Source organism: Leptodactylus fuscus, chromosome 10, assembly GCF_031893055.1.
Source record: "Leptodactylus fuscus isolate aLepFus1 chromosome 10, aLepFus1.hap2, whole genome shotgun sequence".
In the NCBI taxonomy this organism is placed as follows: Eukaryota; Metazoa; Chordata; class Amphibia; order Anura; family Leptodactylidae; genus Leptodactylus; species Leptodactylus fuscus.
Window position 1 is genome coordinate 59,737,250 of NC_134274.1, and position 22,705 is coordinate 59,759,954.

The 22,705-nt window shown below is 43.0% G+C and overlaps 1 protein-coding gene across 4 annotated transcripts in view; it reads right to left on the minus strand.

Moving 5' to 3' along the window:
• Positions 1-8,766: 8,766 nt before the first annotated feature.
• Positions 8,767-22,705, minus strand: part of P4HA1 (prolyl 4-hydroxylase subunit alpha 1) — a 58,594-nt gene continuing 44,655 nt past the window's right edge. For 3 of the 4 annotated variants that reach the window (XM_075258209.1, XM_075258206.1, XM_075258208.1), the window contains exons 10-15: positions 18,071-18,170; positions 15,504-15,557; positions 15,002-15,067; positions 13,540-13,608; positions 11,757-11,853; positions 8,767-11,599 (exon numbers count right to left, since the gene is read on the minus strand). In XM_075258209.1, coding sequence (XP_075114310.1) covers positions 11,529-11,599; positions 11,757-11,853; positions 13,540-13,608; positions 15,002-15,067; positions 15,504-15,557; positions 18,071-18,170 — 457 coding nt within the window. In that variant the 3' untranslated portion in view covers positions 8,767-11,528. Of the gene's footprint in view, positions 11,600-11,756; positions 11,854-13,539; positions 13,609-15,001; positions 15,068-15,503; positions 15,558-18,070; positions 18,171-22,162; positions 22,234-22,705 lie in introns of all 4 variants that reach the window. The other variant, XM_075258207.1, reaches the window with a different exon arrangement.

Below are 22,705 nucleotides of genomic sequence, written 5' to 3' on the forward strand. Positions count from 1 at the left end.
TCAGATGTACAGAGGAAACTGTCTGCGCTGTGTGGCTGCACTTTGTATAATGCCTGAAAATGGACTTTATCCACTGAAATGGTAACTCTGGTGAGGTCACTGCAATAATCACAATGCAGACAACAGGCAGTTCAAAGGTTGGCCGTGGTGGAAGTCAGACCGGGAGCTGATTAGTCACAATGTGAACTGGTGATTTCTGCAAACACGTCCAGCATGCCTAGAATTAAGGACACGCTCCCCTCATAGCAAGAACTCTTTATTTTAAATGGTTTGTGCACACAGCGCAGGTATATTTGTTACCAGACGTCATATATTGTATAGAGCTGGGCTCCTGAAATGGATCAAGTACTCTTATATGCTCAGACTCTATTTTGCGGCCGTGATTTTGCGGCGGCCGCAAAATAGCGCCACATGTACGGTATCGGCTTCCATTGAAAACAATGGGAGCGTATACGGCCCGCAAAAGATCCCGCGGCGTGTACGTACCAAATGAAGAGCCACAATACTCCGTGTGAACCCGGCCTAAAGGTGCAGCAGAAGACAACCCCTTCTGGAGTGGCCTTTTAGAGCCAATTACTTGCCACCATAGCTTATGGGGAGAATTTATTAAAGGGATCCTATCATACAAACACTTTTTTTCTGAGTAACACATTGGAATAGCCTTAAGAAAGGCTATTCTTCTCCTACCTTTCGTTGTCTTCTCTGTGCCGCCGTTCGCCTGAAATCCCGGTTTTTGTCGGTATGCAAATGAGTTCTCTTGCAGAACTGGGGGCGGGTCCCAGCGCTCAAACAGCACTGGGGACATCCCCAATGCTGCAAGAGAACTCTCTCCAGCGCTGCCTCCATCTTCGTCAGCAACTTCATTTTCATCCTCTTCTTCCGGCGCAGGTTTCAGACTTCTAGGCCTTGGGCAGAGCAGACTGCGCATGGCCGCAAGGCCACGAGAAAATGGCTGGGGCTGCTATAACTGTCAGTTCTGGCTGACGTGTCCCCGCCTTGATCCCTGCCTGCCTGTATTATAAAATGGTGAGAGGGGCAGAAAAATATGGAGCAACTTTAGTGCATATCAGCGCCATGTACAAAAAAAAAAGTGCCACATATACCTGTTTTCTGCCATACATAGTATAATAAATTCCACTTTGTTTTCCATGTAGTCCAAATCAGTGGTTGACAGCTATACAATACCTAACATACTCGCATATATTGTCTATATAGTTCCACATAAGCAGACTCACATACAGGGGTGTAACTACCGGAGTAGCGGCTGCCACTGGAGGCCCAGCGACAGCCGCTACCGCTGTGTTTTTTTTTTTTTTTTAATTGGCTGTTAAAGGTAATGGGCCCTATTTACATACTGATCCTGGTTCCTGCCCACAGCTACCTGCGGAGACTGCTGTGAGCAGAAGCGGGGGATCGGTAAGTAAGGCCGGCCCCCACAAACACTATTATTATACTCGGGGGTCTTTTCAGACCCCCGAGTATAATAATCGGAGGCACAGGGGAGGTAAGAGAACATAAAAAAACATTGTTATTTACCTCTCCCAGCTCCAAGCAGGCTTTGGGCCTACTTGAGTGACGTCCCTGATGTCGCGACGCAGGCCTGAGTCACGTGACATGCCATATGTCATAGAAGATGGCTGACATCAACAGGGATTGCATCAGAGCCATGGATAGTAAGTAACAGTGTTTTTTTATGTTTGTATCCTCCCCTGGGTTCCCGATTATTATACTCTGGGGTCTGAAGGGACTTCAGAGTATAATAATTGCTCATGGCTGCTCCACAATGAGACATAATACTGTGTGCAGGGGCCACTATGGGGCAATAATACTGTGTGCAGGGGCCACTATGGGGCAATAATACTGTGTGCAGGGGCCACTATGGGGCAATAATACTGTGTGCAGGGGCCACTATGGGGCAATAATACTGTGTATAGGGGCAACTATGGGGCAATAATACTGTGTACAGGTGCCACTATGGGGCAATAATACTGTGTGCAGGGGCTACTATGAGGCAATGATACTGTGTGCAGGGGCCACTATGGGGCAATGATACTGTGTGCAGGGGCCACTATGAGGCAATGATACTGTGTGCAGGGGCCACTATGGGGCAATAATACTGTGTGCAGGGGCCACTATGGGGCAATAATACTGTATGCAGGGGCCACTATGAGGCAATAATACTGTGTGCAGGGGCCACTATGGGGCAATAATACTGTGTGCAGGGGCCACTATGGGGCAATAATACTGTGTGCAGGGGCCACTATGGGGCAATAATACTGTGTGCAGGGGCCACTATGGGGCAATAATACTGTGTGCAGGGGCAATAATAGTGTGTGCAGGGGCCAAAATGGGGCAATAATAGTGTGTGCAGGAATGCGGGGGGAGGGGACGTTCAGTCAGGGTCTTCGGCGTTGGTCAGAGGGCCCTGCCATTCCTAGTTACGCCACCATATAGTACTCAAATACCAATCTGTTATAGAGCTCACGTAATACTGCAATACTATATCCAAATTATATTACCAAACACATTGTAACCTAGAGGGTAAAGGTTACAATGTTTGCTGGTCTAGGTTGATAAAATGGTTCGCTGAGCAATTGCTCACTTTTCCACCACCTAAAACTGGCCCTAAAACTGTGGTATCAGTTGAAGCCTCTTGTTCTGGTTAACACTTTAGGGTGTAAATGAAATTAAACCTGGCAGTATAGTCAATTTATATAATATAATTTATTAATTAGACATTTTCTTACTGTATATAATAACCATCAAGGCCTTTATTTCAGGATCCAGAAAGATTTTTTACATAGAAGATGAACTTCCAATGATGACAGATCTTGACAAAATTCCACTATTACGGTAGGAACATCAGAACATGAAACCTATTGTTTTTCCTTGGCTGAAAAGTAGGACTTATGCATACAACAAAGGTAATTGTTCTTATTTTCTTCTTTATGTGCAATATTCAGCTTAATTTCTCATGGATCACAATCTGAGTCCACATACTCTGAGATATCCATGCAATAGTTATGTCAACTTGTGTCACCAATGTTACTGCAACCTGTTGGAGGAAGCTTGGAGGCTAGATGTAGTATAGTATTTGGAATGGTCACAGTGGCTATCAACTAGACTCATTTCTCCAACTCTCCTCCTAAGGGGGCGTTCACACTACCGTCGGTGTCTGACAGGTAGTGTCCGCTCCTAGTGTCCGTTCAAAATCTGGCACGGACATTAGGAGCGGACACTAGCTGTGTCCATGACTCCTGTCATTTATTTAAATGGGCATCGGGTGCGTTCTTTTGCACTCCGTGTCTGTCCTTCCCTGTCCGCAAGTGAAGATGTCCGACTTCTCAAGCGGACAGAAGAACCCTGCATGTCGGGTTTTTCTGTCCGCTTGAGAAGTCGGACATCTTCACTTGCGGACAGGGAAGGAAGGGCGCGGAGTGCAAAAGAACGCACCCGATGCCCATTTAAATAAATGACAGGAGTCACGGACACAGCTAGTGTCCGCTCCTAATGTCCGTGCCACATTTTGTGCGGACACTAGGAGCGGACACTACCTGTCGGACACCGACGGTAGTGTGAACGCTGATGCACTAACTAAGATGGCCTGCAGGGTACCTGATGGTGGTAGTGTTTACCCCACGGCATGTCCTAGGGGTTGTTACGATTTCCTGTGTCTTCAGGAGTTGGTGGGCCTATATTGGTCTTGTAGGATTAAGATACACAACGTGTGCAGAAACAGGGTAAGGTGAATACTGTATATCACCAGTGCTGCACTATGGCTTAGGGGGAGTGAGGGGCCTGACCGACCTGGAGAGAAGCAACTCAATATCAGAAAGTCAGCCATCTCTGAGGGCAACAGAGTTGGTTAGTTCAGAGATGGGGCTGGAGCTTAGACAAGGGGTAGGATTTTATTTTTCTGGAGCTTTGCAACATTTTCAGCAATAAAGGAGGGCAGGTGAGTATTACATTGGGAGAAAGGGATGTATGGGGTGATGAGTGTATAGTGTTAGCAATGAATGTGTCTAGTGTATGAGTGGGTGCCTAAAATATGCATTTTGATGTGTGCTGTATATCTGTAGCATGTGAATGATGTGCTGTATGTGTGTAATATGTAAGAGACTTGAAGCATATGTGTGATGCACGTATCTACATATATTAGACACATGGGGGAAGTTTTGTAGGACTGATGTTCTCTAGACCAGTCTTAAATCTCTTGCTGGCACGCAATGCCGCAGAATTATTAAGAAGCTGTAGCCTGTTAATAATTCTGGCACGTCTTGGGAGGTCCCGAGTGCCAGAACTGAAATCTACACCAGTCAAGTACTGGAGTAGATTTTATCTCTAACTCACACCAGTTTTATAAGACATCTGATGACGAGAAGTGTCCCTGTTCTTGGTCCTCTCTGCCCATTGTTTTAAAATATTGTAAGCGGGGCAGAAAAAGGAAAAAAAAGTGAGGCATCTTTAGTGCAAATCAGGACTAAGCACAAAAGCTATGAAGAAGTATAAGTTATATGGTAATGTTTTATAAATTTGAGAAGCTTCATTTAGGGCTCAGACATTTTCATACAGGGGCCTTTGATGTCAGTGTCTGTCCCTGAGGACACTACATTACTCTATACTATTATGCTAAGATAGTCATCTTTAGGCATTGAGCAATACACTCCTTATGTTCATGTATTAGTTGAACACTGGAGTTTTGTACGGAGAACTGAATCAGAGGACAAAGTACTATAAAAGATAGTGAAATCTACTGATATAACCAGCTTCTGGGTAGTGGGGAAGATCAGATTGTTATTCTATCAGTGTCACTGCTACCTTTTTATTGCACTGTTTGTTGGAGTAAAGTTTATCATGTCCCTCTGCTAATAACACATTGTCCTCATCTTACGCTAGGTTCACACTAGCGCCCGGAGTCCATTCTGAGCTTTCCGTCTTCTGCATGCAGAAGACAGAAAGCTGTCAGATCGGGTCTGGCTTTGTGCGCCGGTGAGCGTTTTATGCTCTCCGCCGTGAAACCGTTTTTTTTTTTTAAAAAACGGACACAGAGTACTGCATGTCCGACTCTGTGTCCGATTTAAAAAAAAAAAAAAATGGGTTTGCGGCGGAGAGCATAAAACGCTCACCGGCGCACACGGCAGGACATCTTTCAAACCCATTCAAATGAATGTGTGAGAAAGAGTCCTGCAGGTTTCCGTCTCCTGCTCAACGGAGACCGGGCGCAGATGTGAATGAGCCCTTACTGGTAACACACTTGAAATTGGAATATAAATGTATTCCCAAAATAACAGTCTCAGCACTCTGAACTAGGTAACTTATATGCTACAGTAACTTTCCTGAGACAGTTTAGGCTTCTTTTCTCCCACATACGGTTTCCTCATATCCCCTATACTCTTCTTTCCCAGACTGCTTCCCATGGCCACTCTCACTTACAGAAAGCTCCCCATTTCTCCTTCTACATAGCTTTGCACAGATACATTTTGGCTTTGCTGGCTGCCTGCTTTCTCCACTTCTCCCGTCCCTCATATTTCATATCGGACTATGTGCCATGCTCATTTCACTGGGTGCTGTGGAAAAATGGAAGACTTTTCGAAGGGACATTACTGGATTGATTCATTTCCCAAGTTGTCATAGACTACCATGTTGTCACGTATTCATGAGAAATGACATGTGCAGCCCTAGCTCGTCATACATGATAGACACCTGTGAGCCACACAGCCATTTCTACTGAGGTTGCAGACAAGGGCAGTGTTACCCACCAAGCAAATGCATGAGGTCCCACACTGACCACCAGTCACACTAAGGGGGTAGAATATGGTATGTAGGTTCTACAGGATTTATAGTGGCCCATATTTGTTATGACCTATTGGATCTACCTCATGTCTCTTTTAAAAGAAGGAGCCCTCTTGAACTCAGGAGAGAATGGGTTGTGTTGGCTTCTGGGAAATCTGGGCTATATTAAATAAATATACAGCTCTTAGGCTCAGTTCACATCTGCACCCGGTCTCTGTTTGGGGTTTCCATCCCTGAATCAGTTTAAACGGCTGGACTTTTCTCTCCACAATTTTCCGGGTGGAAAGACAGAGAACCCCATTATAGTCTATGGGGTCCGCACGTAAGCACTTTAAGTGGATTAGGTTTCAGTTTGTGGGGTCCCCAACCAGACTCCATGAACGGAAACAGAGGTGACGGTTTGTTATTCAACAATGAAAGACTCCTGATTGACAAGTCTGTTCACTTTGAGAGAGTAGGGAGGTGGTCTTTGAGTCAGATTCTGCCTCAAAAATCTATCTGCAAAAAAACCTGTGTGAACTTACCCTTAGGACACGGTCATATCTGCACTGTCCTATCCATTCTTCTCTTCTCTCCAAAATAGATTGGAGATGTAACAGATAAAAATGGATTGCAAAGGGGCAACACAAAGTATAATGGAGATTTTTGTTTTTAACCAAAATAACCAGATTAAAGAATTAGGTTTGCTGGACTTTTGCAGATCTATGAGAAATTGCTGTACAAAATTGACGGACACCCAGCACAGATGTGAACGTAGCCTTACATAGCACACCCACCCAATATTTCTTTAGATAGGAGACACACTGATCACTGGTTACTCTTAGGACTTGATTTACACACTGTGGCTGAGGTTTTCTACATTTTCTTCTGTAAGCTTTGATCTATCCCAGGACCTTTCTCCACCCTGAACATGACAGGTCTAGTAAATACTTCTATTACCCATGAAACAGTCGGATACAGTCAGTACTGACTAAACAGTGTCAGCTTGCGTAGGCACATCCCAAACTAGAAACACCTGTCAATTTACTCAGTCATTTCTAGGAGGAATAAACAGGAAAGCACAATGCAGAGCTCGAAGAAAAGATGTGCCCAAATTTAGGAACATTTACTAAAACTGACCTTTGAGGTTATTTCAAATAATGAGGCAATTGCTTATATTCACCATGTCCCACTATTTATTATGTCTCACATGCTGTGTTTTTCTCTTTAGTCTAGACATTTTTTATTTGATGATCTTACATTTGATGAATTATAGCAGCCAGGAAAAACCAGGTCATTCACCTTTATAAGGCCTGGAGAATGCTCTAGCAGTAGTAATCTTTGTAAGTAAATGTAACAAAACCTGTTCATGTTTTTAGAATATTTGTATTAATATGTAACATCATGGGAAGAATATGCAAATCTGTCTCCCAAGATGTAAACAGGGAGACAGTGTCTCTGTTATGCCGCCCTCTATGGGAAGCACCCTGAACAACATGCTCGACTTCCCAGAAGTCTTCACTGCATAATGCGGGGTTATAACCAAATCAATTTCTCAGCTACCGACGGCACCGTTTCTGTCTGGTTGGACTTCATCAGCGCAGCCTAGAGAGAACTGATTTGGTAGAAGTGAGAGGCTGAGAGACCAGATTATGGGGATAACGTCTATCCTTAGGGAGAGACCATCTATTAGGTGTGTGGAGACTTATACAGCCATAGTTGCTCCACTGCAAGGGAACATGGGAGGACTATGCAAATCTGTCAGCATAACAGAGGCACTGTCTCCCTATTTACATATTGGGAGACAGATTTGCATATTCTTCCCATGTTCCCTTGCAGTGGAGCAACTATGGTTGTATAAGTCTCCACACACCTAATAGGTGGTCTCTCCCTAAGGATGGACGTTATCCCCATATTATGTAACATCAGTCAAACTCTTCTACATCACAGTCATGTTGTGTCTGGGGTGGTCCTCCATTTCCAGCAGGCAGGTTCAGGCTTCAGTGCACGCCCTCCCCAACTCATATCAGGGACATTCCGTTTGTATTGGGGGCTGCTACAGCCAATCACAGGCCTCAGTCGGGGATTAAAAAAAAAAAAAAATCAGTCCATGGTCATGTGATGGACAGGTGCACAGATCATTACAATGTAATCCGACATCTGCCTAGTAACAAGCTGTGCGCCTGTGTCCATCACATGACCATGGATTGATTTTTATCCACTGGGAATGACAGCAAATAGAGATCTAGAAAATAGTGAGAAAGTAATACAGAAAGTATATTGCCAATAACACGGGCTTCTCGATATTGGTCTTAAAGTGGACAACCCTTCTAAGCCTTGCTATCCAGTATAATTAAGAACTGGAATATTCCTTTAAGTTTACATATACACAACAGAGATTTCCATCAGTACCTATCTTCCTTATTTTAACACCATCACAGAGCCCAGGCTCCAGGAGAGTGCAGAAACCTGCCTCATTTCTCATGGTTAAAGTCCTATTCAGAGTTGGCCGATTTGTTGTGACATATTATGTATGGACCTCTACACTAATGATTGCAGAAAGCAGTACAATGGTAGGCAATGCTGTGGAGTCAAAGTCATGAGTTGGGGCTAGGTTTTTAGTCTAAAAAAAAAAAAAAAAGTTAGACTCCAGCTTCAAAATAAAATGATTACTTATTACACAATTATTTATGCAGTCATTAACTTTTTCTTAAATTAGAGGTTTACTGCTGCTGACTGATCATGGCCGTCAGCCACATATGAAGGAGTTGGAGTCTGAGTTGGTGGTTTGGTTTACTGACTTCTCAGCCCTGAAGGTAGGGTGTCCTTTATGCTTTTTGACTTGCCATAGAGCACATGTATTGCACCAGTAATGGACCATTGTCCTTCACAGCCGATATAAAGCTAAATACATTTACACACAGTATTCCCTCGTGGCATTTGACTCGTATCAGTAATATCTTTATCACTGTCGTCTTAGAGAAAGTACAAGACTTGTTTTTTTACAGAAATGTATTTAGGGGAAGGATGCAGTGCACAACAATACAAAAATCACCATTAGAACAGAGTGAAGATTTGTCAAACCTGTTCATACATAGAGATATCTAGATATAGACACTTCACATTCCAGGACCCCACAGACATGTACAAATAGATCATTAAAAAGGGTTATAAATAGATCAATTTTGCCACAAAAATAGATTTTGAAGTACAAAAATTCTAGGAACATTTCTGCAGCTGCTGACAATTTCATGTGTATGGATCATTATATAAGCTATAGGCCACATGGGTGGGTAAATCCAAATTGGCAGACACATAGGAGAAATAGGTTCACTTTTGCTGTTGGCACAATATTAAACACCGTTGCTTGAGCTGGTCGATGGGAAGCTAAGGCACAGACTTGTCACAGAACAAAAACCAGTAACTACAGTAATGTGTGCATTACATTTAATACAGGTCACATTCACACAGCATTGCCAGCTGGGAGAGGGCACTTTAGCAGATTAGAGGCATTTAATAAAAAAACATACCCCTTATTTCAGCAGCATAATGTCCTTCAACTTCTCTAGCACAATACTGCTGTGATAGTCTTGGATGCAGAAAATGGAAACAGACCACTAGTACCTTTGGCACCTAAACATTGAGCAGCACTAGGATGTAATGCACAATTCACATTTACTGGCTTTTGTTCTCCTGCTACACAGGGACTATAATGCTTCCAATGAACCAACCAGAATTGGGAGAGGGGAGATCTCTCTACAAATACTTATTATATAGGAGTATCAAATATACTGGATGTCACCAAGCTTTCTGAATGGATAAAACCTACAGTTTTTTACCTATGTCGTCTTTACAGATGGGTTCACACAAAGCATCCTGTCCAGATCTTAGCTATGAATAAACACAAACATCTGTGATGTAATAATGTCACCCTTCATATTGGTTAAGGCAGCTAAAGACGTTCTCCAACTTGATCGCTTCTATTGTTATGCTAGACTCCCTTTAAGCGTGATCATATATAGTAACCCGGCCCTACAGATTCATGTAGGTGACCTTAACATAAGTGCTTTCCCCTTGTGAATTGGTGCCTGAATTGCTGATATATTGTCCATAGAGAAATGAGCTGTTCAGAGCAACGACAATGAACCTATTACTCCAAAGAGATGATTTCCATATTGACAAAAACTGTGATATCTCAGCGACTGAGGCACCAATTCACAACGGGAAAACACAGTTTGATTCAGGTGACCCTAACCTATTTACTGTACCTGCAGGGATATGCTCAGTTCTGGTGCCGGAGTTCCCCTCTAAGTATCCATAGAAATATAGCAACAACAAGAAAGTGTGATTATAAATCTAGATTAGGTGGTTTTGGATGGAGTAGTGTTGATGTATACAGAGCAGGGTTTAGGATGAGGTCATTCTTTCCTATACAGCTAAAATAATAGAAGACCTCTTCTCTTTGTAGGAATTTCTTGGAGTAGTATTACTTAAAGGGAACCACAGTCAGAATGAAAGTGCAACAGGCTCCCTTGTAACAAGCAACTAGATTTCACATTGAAACACTTTCTACATTGCAACTAACATAAGCCCCACCTCTAAATTGCAAAAACGTTCATTGCTATTGTTTGAAACCATGTCATACTAACCTCATGGTTTCAATACAACCCCATTCACTTATATTTAGTGAGATGTTGCAAGGTGACAGTGATCTTCAGACACGCAACAGCTTCCAAGGCCATAGTCTTCACGTAGCCTTAGAATACAGATCAGAAACCTTCAGCACTCCAGCTATTGTGAAAGAAGCTACATTTCCCAGTAGTTTTAGGAAGATGTAGTTTCACATTAGGTGGAATGGAGAAGCTAGAGATGAGCGAGTACTACTATAGGAATGAATAGGAGCAGCTGGCGCACAGGGGGTTAAGCGACAGGACGCCGGCCCCGGCTGCGTCCATTCATTCCTATGGGAGTGTTTCGAATAGTACTCGCTCATCTCTAGAGAAGACTTATTCTTCTCTGAAACACAGTCTTGTAATGAGGTGGCTGCCTTGTGGTTCCCTGCAGGCTACATAGTCATCAAACATCATAACTAGGAGATACTCAAAGTATAAAATACTAAATCCCTATAGATTTCCCTGATAACAGATTTAAATGCTTGAGCAAAAACCCATAAGACTCCAGACAGACCTGATACTGTGTTATAACTAATGCAGGGCACAAGGGGGCAGTGCGTGACTCAAAGCACACTAAATAGAGAGGTCTTGCACCGGCATAAGACAATTTATCAGGATTGCCTAGACTGTATTAAAGTGATTGGTAGTATCTGCAATAAAAAATTTAATTTCTTTCCAATATATAACACGACTGTAAAACAAAAAGTACCTAAATATTATGTTAAAATTTTCTAAAAGGAAGGTGAAAACACAAAACCCTGCACCAAACAGGCGCTCGATAAAACATTATATATTTCAGTATGGTTATTTTTTTTCCTCTTGGGGTCACCAAAGCATTGAGGTGAGACGGTTGTCCTAAATGTATTTCGTGGCTCCAGTTTTGATCAATGCTTACTAGCAATTTGTGCAGATTTTCCATCTTCAAAGGTTTAATGGAAATATTGAATAATATCCTCCACAAATGATTCTCTCCCCATGATTTCTGAGACAATGGCTTTATCGTACATTGCAATCCAGGCAAAGCACAGTCTGGAAAGCTTTGTGGCTGAGACGTGTTCCTTTTTCACAAAATGTAGGCTTGGATCATTCCAATTCAGACAATTTACACGGCCTTCGGAATTCCTGACCCCGCTCATGGATCCACTTATTTGATACTGCAATACAAAAATATGCCTTGTCTGAATGGAATTTATAATTGAAAATGTATTTTTTTTTTCCATGCTTTGTTTTAAAATTATTTGATAACTTTGGCCACCAGGGGCAGTAACGTGTCTACAAAAATATTAGACAAATGTATTTCATATTACTTACCCCATTTACTGCCAACTAAAACTGGACATGCTGCATGTCTTGTACTGTAATCTCCTTCTCCACTTTGGAAGAGATTATACCAGAAAACTGCTGTTCCCTATAAAAGACATACAGACCAGAGTCAAGAAAACGTGTATCTCATTTCTTAATAGTATACATAGGCAGTCAGCACAGGACCTGCATATATTAAGAGAAGAGGGAGCATCCTTTAAGTGTCTGCTACAGCAATGATGACGCTCCCCCTTCTCTTGCTAGAGAGAGAGGAAAGCCAAGGAGGCGGAGCTCACACTCTGCAGGAGCTCCTCACTGTAGCAGGCCAGGTCCACCTGCTGCAAAGAGGAGGGGGAGAGGAAAGTTCAGTATAGCAAACTCAAAGTGAAAAACACCAGGTATATGCTGGGTAGTGGCATAACTACCGTGGTAGCGGCCGCCAGAGGGCCCGGGACATTAGGGGGCCCGGTGACAGCCACTACCGCTGCATTTTTTTTTTTTTTTTTTAATAGGCCGTTACGGGCCCTATGTACTTACCGATCCTGGCTGGACCGGGATCGGTAAGTGACACCGCGGGCCCCACAAACAGTATCATTATACTCGGGGGTCTTTGCAGACCTCCCCCGAGTATAATGATCGGAGGCCAGGGAGAGGTAAGAAACATAAAAAAACACTGTTACATACCTCTGCACGATCCAGGCAGGCCTCAGGCCTAGTTGTCTGACATCTCTGACGCCACATGAACCTGGCCTGCGTCCCGGGTCATGTGACGTCCGACGTCATTGAAGAAGGACGACAGCGGAGGCCAACATCGTAGGAGCCGGAAGACAGGTAAGCAACTGTAGTTTTTTATGTTTATATTCCCCCGGGTCTCCGATTATTATACTCTGGGGTGTGAAAAGGCCCCAGAGTATAATAATTGTTTATGGGTGTCCACAGTGGGGCATAATATTGTGTGCAGGGGACACTAAGGGACATAATAGTGTGTGCAGTGTGTTAATTTTAAACGTTCCAGACAGAGATCAACTCCACAACACAAAATAGAATTGCTACATCTTAGCAGCAACAAAATTTGCAAGTCCACTAAAACAAATGACCACCCCCCACCTCTAAAATAATCTACCCTGGAGCCCCACGTGACAAATGCTATCGCTGATCCGCCTCGTCTTAGTACACTCCAGAGATGTAAGCTCCTGCACACGGAGTTTACGCTCACTCATTCTGAACGTAAAACTCGTTCAGAGTGAGCGGCGTAAAAAACAGATCCCATTGACGCGTGTATTGCATTGAAATCAATAGGTAAAAAAGCCTCCCACTGATTTCAATGGGGAGCGCGCGTATGTCGGCACTCATTGAAGTCAATAGGATCTGTTTTTTACGCGCTCATTCTGAACGAGTTTTACGTTCAGAATGAGCGAGTGTAAACTCCATGTGCAGGCTCCCTTACACTGCAGTGGTCTCATCTGACAACATATAACAGGAGGTTGGTGAGTAGCTTTTTTTTTTTTTTTAACTTTAATCGACACCTTGTTTTATACAGGGAAGACTGGAGAAAAAACAAAACACACACCAAGCTCTGCAAGATTTCGTGTAGAGTTGCCACAGTGGTAACTTTTGTTAGCATATCCGGTAACAGGATGAGATTGCATAAAGTATTTTTTTTTTATATCCATAAGGCTTCCTGAAATCCATGTGATAGATTTACACTTGGTTGCTTCAGATATCCCCTTTACATCCTGCATGTAAAATACACAGGCACTACAGAATTCTTGGCCCAGTCAAAACGTGCTACCTTTTTAGGGTATACCGCAGCTCCTACTTCTGGAAAGACTGTAGCGCCACCTGCTGCCACGTCACTCATCTGCAAAAGTCAAATATATTTTTTGTTTTACTGCATTTGATGAATATGCGCCCGAGACCTAAAAATCTTAACTGAGTATAAGGCAGTGGTATACGGATTTATATCTCTAATTGTTTTCATGCCTGAACCAAGATCACATACAAGTAGGAAAATACTATGTTGCTGTTTGTCTGTCCCACATGCAAGCAGATTTGTAATCACACAGTAAATGAGCGAAAAACTAGAACCAGATGTCCGGAATATTATAGGGCTAAGCACCCACTAAAGTACTTAGCAAAATGAAAAATGCTATACAGATACTATTGTGGGAGATAAATGGCGGAGAAGACCAACAAGCCCAGTCAACTTTGCAATAGATATGTCTTATGTGAGTTGTAGTCTACAATTGTACATACAGTACTTCTACAATACTTATCTGCATGAACTTCTATATAATTTGGCAATAGCACAATCTGTCTGACCCTGTTGGATAGTGTAGAGCAGGGGTGCCCAATATGTTGATCGCGATCTACTGGTCGATCGCAAAGGACGTATGGGTCGATCACGGGATGCAGCCAGGGATCCTGAAGTCGACTCTCAGCCTGCTCTGTGAACAAGCAGACACTGGGGATCCCTGGGCGGCCACAGAATGCTGCTGTCTCCTGCTCTCACGCTCCGAGCGACCCCGCCAACATGCTCGCCCCGGGCCCGCCCACAAGAAGTGGGTAGTAGATCTTTTACCTTAGTCAGTTTATAAAGTAGCTCACATGCTGAAAAAGTGTGAGCACCCCTGGTGTAGAGCAGGGGTGCACAATACGTCGATTGCAAAGGACATACGGGTCGATCGCGGGATGCAGCCAGGGATCCCTGGTGTCTGCTTGTTCACAGCGCAGGCTGTCAGTCATCTCCTGACACTGGCAGACGGGGCTGCCGCAGCCCCAGCCTCCCATTGTCCAGAGATAACTCTCAGTGTGCGCTGTGAACAAGCAGACACCGGGGATCCCTGGGCGGCCACAGAACGCCGCTGTCTCCTGCTCTCATGCTCCGCCCGACCCCGCCCACATGCCCGGCCCTGCCCACAGACACGCCCATCCCGGGCCCGCCCATATGCGCACCCTAGCCCCGCCCAAAAGAAGTGGGTAGTAGATCTTTTGCCTTGGTCAGTTTATAAAGTAGCTCACATGCTGAAAAAGTGTGAGCACCCCTGGTGTAGAGACATCCAACTGGTAGCACCCACCTGTAAATTTATTCATTTATTTCTACCCGGAATAGCAGAGGAATAATGCAGTGTTGCAAGAAAAGATGTTCCAGAATTCTGTACTAACATAGTTTGGTGGTTCTTCCATGGCATGGAATATATGGGACAAATACAGCACAAGGTAGAATGACGGATGAAATGAGGATAGTAACTCACATAAAACAACCATGTGGCAATTCTGTTTCCTGTACCCAGCTCTTTAAAAGCATCTGGCTCCTCTTTCTGTGGAACACACAAGGATAGGTTAGTGCACCATCATTTTAGGAAATGTTCTGAGGAACATTCATTGTTCCATTCACTGTACCACTGCGGATATGAAGAATGCTTTAGCTTCCAGGATAAAATTTAAAATTTTGTCTTAGTGATTTTATCATTTGTTCTACAGAACGAGATTAAAATGCTGAATTTTAAGATTTCTATTGACAAACAAGTATGGTGGCATCACCGAAAACAGCAGTCCCCCCAGCCTCAGCTTAGGTAGTTGAAGTTATAGGCAAGAGCTCAGAGATAAAAGTGCTGCTTGTAGATCTCCAGAGCGTTACTTGCCGTAAAGTCTACATGGGGTGCATAATATCCTCCTATACCATAATTTGCCACCTGAAAAAAAGAATAAAAAGACACATGGGAATATTATTTGTCCTCTAAAAGATAAACTTACCCTTCCAAAATCAAAGTGGGGCTCATACTGGCCTCCCACACCATAGTTGGCCACCTATGAGAAGAAGACAGTGAAGAATGAGAATGCATGTAGTAGGCAGAACAGCAATAGGGCATATTATCAATATGGGATGGTGAAACCAGATGTGTCTTAAAGGAAATAACACCAACAGTAGAGCTTTAACGGGTGCTCGGATTATAACATGTTATCACATATCACTGGATAGGAAATAAGTTAGATCAGTGGTGGCTGACTGATGGAACACAACAATTGCCAGATCGGGTGTCATGTCCCTGTTCTCATTAATGCACGTCCACATTCAGAAGGCATGCATGTGTATAGCATCCATCATGAATATGCCTGAAAGAGCTGGCAGAGCAGCCCAAAATATTCTGATGAGGGTGGCAGTGCATGCGGAGTATATCAGACACGGTTTCCTACAGCAAGGGGTGTACTGCACTTGGAAGATTGCTTCCATCCCAAAGATTTCATAGCCAATGCCAGTGATGTCGCTAAAAACTGATGCCGTCATGGCCAAGAGGGAGGGGTTTGGCAGGATATACAGTGAGATATACAGTGAGAAGTTAGTGCCATTTCAGTATCGTTGGGCTTGTCGCCAGTTGCAGAATTGGTGCTGTCTAGAGATGAGTGAACACTGTTCGGCTCAGCCGATCCAAACAACACGCACCCATAGAAATGAATGGAAGAACCTGTGACGCTGACTTTGCCGGCGGCCGGCGTCACAGGTGCTTCCATTCATTTCTATGGGTGCGTGATGTTCGGATCGGCTGATCCGAACAGTGTTCACTCATCTCTACTGCTGTCAGAACAGTGATTCTGGTATCAAAAACTGTTGGGAGGGGGCAGCCTTACAGCCTAGGATCATTGCTGGACAGAGGCAAACACCCCCTTGACAGTACACTTTTATACACTGTCTACCAATAAGTATTTGGACACCGGTGGTTGAATAGAAAAACATTTCTTCATATTCAACAGTTGGTAGAACCCAGCTACAACCCCTTACGGATGGTATTGATCGACACAGTACTCCCAGATGCCTGTTGAAACTCCTGGTGTATGTGAGCTATTGGTAGGGTGCAGTTTCTCTGGTCACACACATCGGTCTCTAGTAGCCCCCAGTTTTAGGGGTCTGCCAACTCGGGGCACGTTCTGACAATCACCGACGTTCACCTTCCACTTCGTAATCACATAGGCCACTGTCGATTTTGGGTAATTAAGTTCGCTTGCTATGTCCCTTAAGGATCGACCATTTCTGTGGTACCCGAAAATTACCCCTCTCTCAAAATCGGACAACTCTGCACTTTGTGGCATCTTGCATGCGACTAATGCCAATGCTGTTTACTACCACGATATTTAACGGCGGAAGGCGTGACGTACATCACGACCCCAGATTTACATGGGTGTCCAAATACTTATTGGTAGACAGTGTAGTTCTATACAGTGAAGGGGATGTTACACCCAATGTCAGGTGTATCTGAAGCCAATAGCACTGATATTTCTGGACCCCGGGGAAGATGCTAAAACCAAAATGGAAAGTGCACTGAATTTCATGCATGGACTGCAATAGAAGACATGAAAAATCTACTTCAACACAAAATGAAACAGCTTAATATATATATATATATATTTTTTTTTTTTTTTTAATTCTATGCGGTGTGTATAAGATTTATTTTGTGTTTCTAATTACAATATATATATATATATATATATATATATATATATATATATATATATATATATATATATATATATATATAATCACCCAGTGCACCTAACAGCGACAGGAATTACAATTTCCTTGAGTTGAATTTTCAAGAGATTAGTCGCACATATAATACATGTTACCCTAGGTTCACACCGGCGTTCGGCACTCCATTCTCAGGTTTCCGTCTTCTGCATGCAGAAGACTGAAACCTGTCATGCCGAGTCCAGCCGTGAGCGCCGGTGAGTGTTTTATGCTATCTGTGACGAAACAGTTTTTTTTTTTTAAACCGGATACAGAGTACTGCATATCCGACTCTGTGTCCGGTTTAAAAAAAAAACAAAAAAAAACTGTTTCGCCGCAGATAGCATAAAACGCTCACCGGCGCTCACGGCCGGACACTTTTCAAACCCATTCCAATGAATGGGTTTGAAAGATGCCGGCAGGTTTCCGTCTCCTGCCCAGTTTTGTGCAGGAAACGGAAACCTGCAGAACGGATTCCCGGGCGCAGATGTGAACGAGCTCTTAGAAAAAAAAAAAAAAGATGCACAGAGCTAAAAAAAAATAAAATAAAACAATACAAAAAAAAGAAAAAAAAAATTTCCTGCATGACTTTGTATAAATACACCTGCAGTTAGAAAAAACAAAACAAAAAACAAGTATGAATGTTTCTTGTACAATGAACACATACTGTGCAACATGAGGACAAGTGGGAGCAAGAACTGAACAGCTGCAAGTAATGTGAATAGGCCACAAGCGAATATTAAATTGTTAGCTTATACTTTTATTTTGTTCTATTTTTTACCCTTCTGGTAAACTCCATTAAACATTTCCATCAACATACCTGCAGTTCTTCTGCTGTGGTCACATCGAGCCCTGTTAATTCTTGTATTCTGGAATTAATTCGGGCAATGACGGGGTCCTCATAGCCTGACAGCCAAGCACTGATGTAAAAGGAAGGACGGGGCACGGATTATTTGTTATTCTAGTCAGATACAGATAAGTTTCACAGCTCTTTTAAGTATAGTCTCATTTAACATGCAGCGCACAAGTGCTTTCGTGCCATTTACAGAGGTCAGTGTTGCTTCTCTGCATACATATGGACTTGAATGTGGCAGATTCCTTGTAATCTGACTATTCCTATACAAAGCCATTACCACAAGGAAGAAGTGTTGGGTTCTGGAAGCCTACTGTGTATTACTTTAGGGTATACGGTATTTATGGACAATCTCGGATCTTGGCAGCAAATAATTATATCGAACAATGAAGCTCACATTTAGGTTTGTAATAGAAAGCATAATAATTACACTACCATGCAAGCAATGTATTCCGTTTACAGGGTTAAATGGCCATTCCACAGTGGACAGGGAGCGTGTGTAGTCTAACCTTATTCAAGTAATACCGTAGGAGTGGAGCTGCAATTCCTCAGTACCACCGCTATACAGTGGATGGGACTGCAACTCTGAATGGGAGCAGGAAGCCAAGTTCACTGTCCACTGCAGTAACATCCAGAGCCTGGAGACTGCCTAAACAGTTAGTCTTTGCTAGTTCCAGGTATTGGACCCCCACCGATCAGATATTAATGACCTATGCTGTGGATAGGTTATCAGTATGAAACATGCATTAGGAGTCAGAAAACCCCCTTTAAAGTGAATGACTGCTATTTGTATAATAAAAAGCTCTACAAATGTTCCGGTATAATCCACTGCACTTTTCAAGATCTCTGCTTACAGCCATTTAATAGGAACCTTCTATGTATACACAGGTACTTGGCTCAGTAGCACTTAAGTCCAGTCAACAGGCTGAACTCTAAGATAGTGGCAGCTGTATACAGATAAAACCCCAACCATGTGTGGTCACCAATGATCACATAATTGCCTAGAACATACTAAGTTGCATATAATATCAGGGGCATTTTCACATGGATTTTGGTTTCGTTTACATGTCAGAATCTGCATTTCTCAATGTAGTCCTGTAATTCACACAGAATGTATTTTCCTGCGAGCCGGCCGAAATTTACGTAGAAGGAAAAAGCAGCTGTGGTTGCAACACAGAAGTCGTGGCAAGTGACCAAATGAAGATTAGCCCCACTGAAAACGCCAATATCCGTGTGCGGTCCTGCAGCAGTCCATGACAATGTCCAATCCTCTAATCCCTGTAATGGATCTGAAGCTGATTTTTCCAACCGGAAATATTCCCTTTTATAACCTGCTGTGGATTTTACTCGTGCAAAATCCGGATGGAAAACCTCAGAAAATCACCTTTAGGCCTACGTTCAGTATTCCATTCAGGGATTTCGCACTCAAACGGAATACTGAAGGCACTGACAAGCAGTGAGCAATGAAATGAGATCTGTATAATGAGGTCTGTGTGTTTTCCGCACGAGTCATTCGGAAAAGAAAAGTACTTCATGAGCTATTTTCCTCTCCACAAGATTCGTGCGGACACCACGCGGAAAACGCATGGACCCCATTATAGTCTATGGGGTCCATGTGCTTTCATAAGCTCACCGCTTGTCAATGTGTTCAGTATTCCGTTTAAGGGGTCCCCATGAGGAATCTCCGAACACAGATATGATCCAGGCCTTAGAAGTTCTCCGAACGAGAATGTTGCAATTTCTATTTATATATACACACTATACATTTTACAGAAAATTTCCTGCTCCGTATTTTCCTTTGCATTTGCTGGCATGAAACTGAGAAATAGCAGCTAATTTTTTACTTATAGCAAAACTATTCCGTTTACTGAAGGCGCAGAGTTGAAAATATCCTTTTCCAAAGTCATAAAAATTACAGTAACCCTTTTGAGAGTCAGAATTCCTAGAGTGCCAGCAAATAGCTCAGGCTCTTCTGTATGTGACACATCATAGGCTGCCCTGGTTCATTAAGGGATGAGCGTGGAGGATATTGGCTAGAAGCCATCATTAATTGCCACGTACTTCGTGCAGGACACAGTAAGTTACAAACAAGGGTGGATTTGTCATTCACAGCAGACTTGGCTGTGGACAGTGTATGTATTAAAAAAAAAAAAAAGTAAATGAAACCTCTGGAATAAACTAGGCATACATAACTTTGTATTCACAAGAATGTGCCCTGTATAGAACAGAGTATTGCCTGGATACTATAAGCCATTACATCAGATTGTGGCAGTAGAGACAGTAGTTTCTGGAGAATGTCATGATGTAATTCTATTAATTAAGTTCGTTATATTTCCAACTACGGTAAGTTATTGAAAGGGGTTTTCTAGAACCTAATTTTAGACTAGCAAGTCAATACATGCATTTGGTGGGGCCCATACCTATCTAAAACCATGCAATTTGGGGCTGTAATACAGTTTCTGTAGTGAAGCATTTACAGGAGTACAATAGAGTAATACACAAACATATATACATAACAAGAGGTGTTAGATGCTCTTACAAACAGCCCATATAGTGTTATATGAAAAAAAAAGAGAGATCCAGGTTATGCATCAGCCAGAGAATGTTTTCTGAAATACACAGAATGGTAAAGAATTTTAATAGTTAGTATTAGTTAATATGCAATATGTAACTATGATGACCCAAGGAAATAAATGCCGATTCTGAAATTTGTTGGCCTGTTTAGTGCGACCTAAATATAGGTCTAAAGATTCTAGAACTGCTCTATAGAAACACCTAAAGTGCACCTCCAGTGTGTAGGCATTTGGCTCCTTTAAGAAGCATTTCGCTATGAAGTGTGTGTGCTGTTGATCTCTTACAAATTCACTAATGATAACGAGAACTAAACTGCAGTTTATTTGTAACATGGCAGACAATGACCGATTTCATCTTCTGCAAGCCTACTAGCTCACACAGTATTCCCCCGCTTTCTTGTGTTAGTTAACTCCTAACTGTTTTACTTGGTGCAAAGGGTGCTCTAGGGCAATTTACTAGGAAGGCCCTCCTACAAAAACGCTTGTAATTCCTTTCTTTACTAGGGTTGAGCGATCGTGTTTGGAAAATTTCACAATCGCCATTGGAATTCCGAACACACTTTTTATGTGGGATCGAGATCGATGATTTTTCCCACAATGCATTGCTTAGCCTTCACACTGAGTATACGATGTATATTCAGTGTGAAGGCTCCGCTGCAGTTCCATAGGAATGAATGGAAGCAGCCGACACACAGCCTTAACCCCCTGCGTGCCAGCTGTCTCCATTCATTCGAATGGAAGGCTAAACTAAATCTCCAGCAGCTACTTACCTCTAGAGATGGCTGCTCCAGTGCCCTCTTTCTTCTTGCCTCGCTGCCCCGCCTCCCAGGTTAGTGTTTAAAGCGCTAGGTAGGCGGGGCTTGTGGCTTAGAGTGTGGGCGGGTACATGGCGGGGAGATGTGACGTCTCCCCTCCCAGTACTCGCCCACACTCTCCTAACCTGGCAGGGAGAGGGCAGCGAAGGAAGAAAAGCAGCGTGGAGCAGCAGCGAGGCGAAGAATGAAGGCACGGGGCACAGGACCAGCCATCTCTGGAGGTAAGTGGACTCCAGGGGGTAGGATTGCTTTTAAAATCCGATCTCCGATTAATAAAAAAATCCCGTTGACTTGCATTGGGATCGGAATTGGGATCGAGATCGGGTTCGAATGAAAAATGATCGGAAATCGGATTTTAGAATCGATCCTGAAAAGTCAAGATCGGCTCAACCCTATTCTTTACGTAATCTGCTCTCGTAGTTGACATCAGCAGGGAGGAAGTAAAGTACTGCAGGAATTCAAGTTTCTTCCTACACTATGCCATGTTTCAATGAATGTGAAGAAATGTGAATTTCACACTGATGTGTATACTGTATCTTAAGATGTTTTATGCAAAACACTAGAGGTATGCTTTTCTTGAAGGAGAAAAATCCATTCGGCAACTATAAGAAATTGGTTTGGGTAAATTATTCTACCACATGGAGTCAAATCCACAGGTTCACAGAGCTTACCTCTTAGAAACTCTGTATTGTGCAGTCACCAACTTTCCTGTAGCAGGGTCATGCACAGTAGCCCGTCTCAGCTACAAAAAGAGAAAGGACTATGGTTTAATTTGGGAGCAGGCATGATGTGTGCCGTGCCAGGGGTTCTGATTGGTCGGGGTGAATTCAGTCATGCTTGTGTAGGCAGCAGCAGAAAAACGGAACAGTGATACAATCAGCAATTTGATGTCCTTTCGCTTTTTATTAGAGACAATGGAAACGGTCACTTAGTGGTGCAGAGGTCTAGCCCAATAGTTTTACTATGTATAGTTTGATTAAATAAAGGATTTGTCGAAGGCTTTGAAATCTATGGTTGTACAATAGAAACCTTTATAAAAATCGCCAATATAGTAGCATGTCAAACGAAACCATGGTCTTCAACTTCAGCAACCAGAATATAATAAATTAGAACTAAAAGGATGGATTTCTCTGCACCAGCCATGACACAGGATCAAACTGATCTATCTGGACAGAAATCCTGATATCTCAGTTCCTTTACACAGAAAGCAGCAC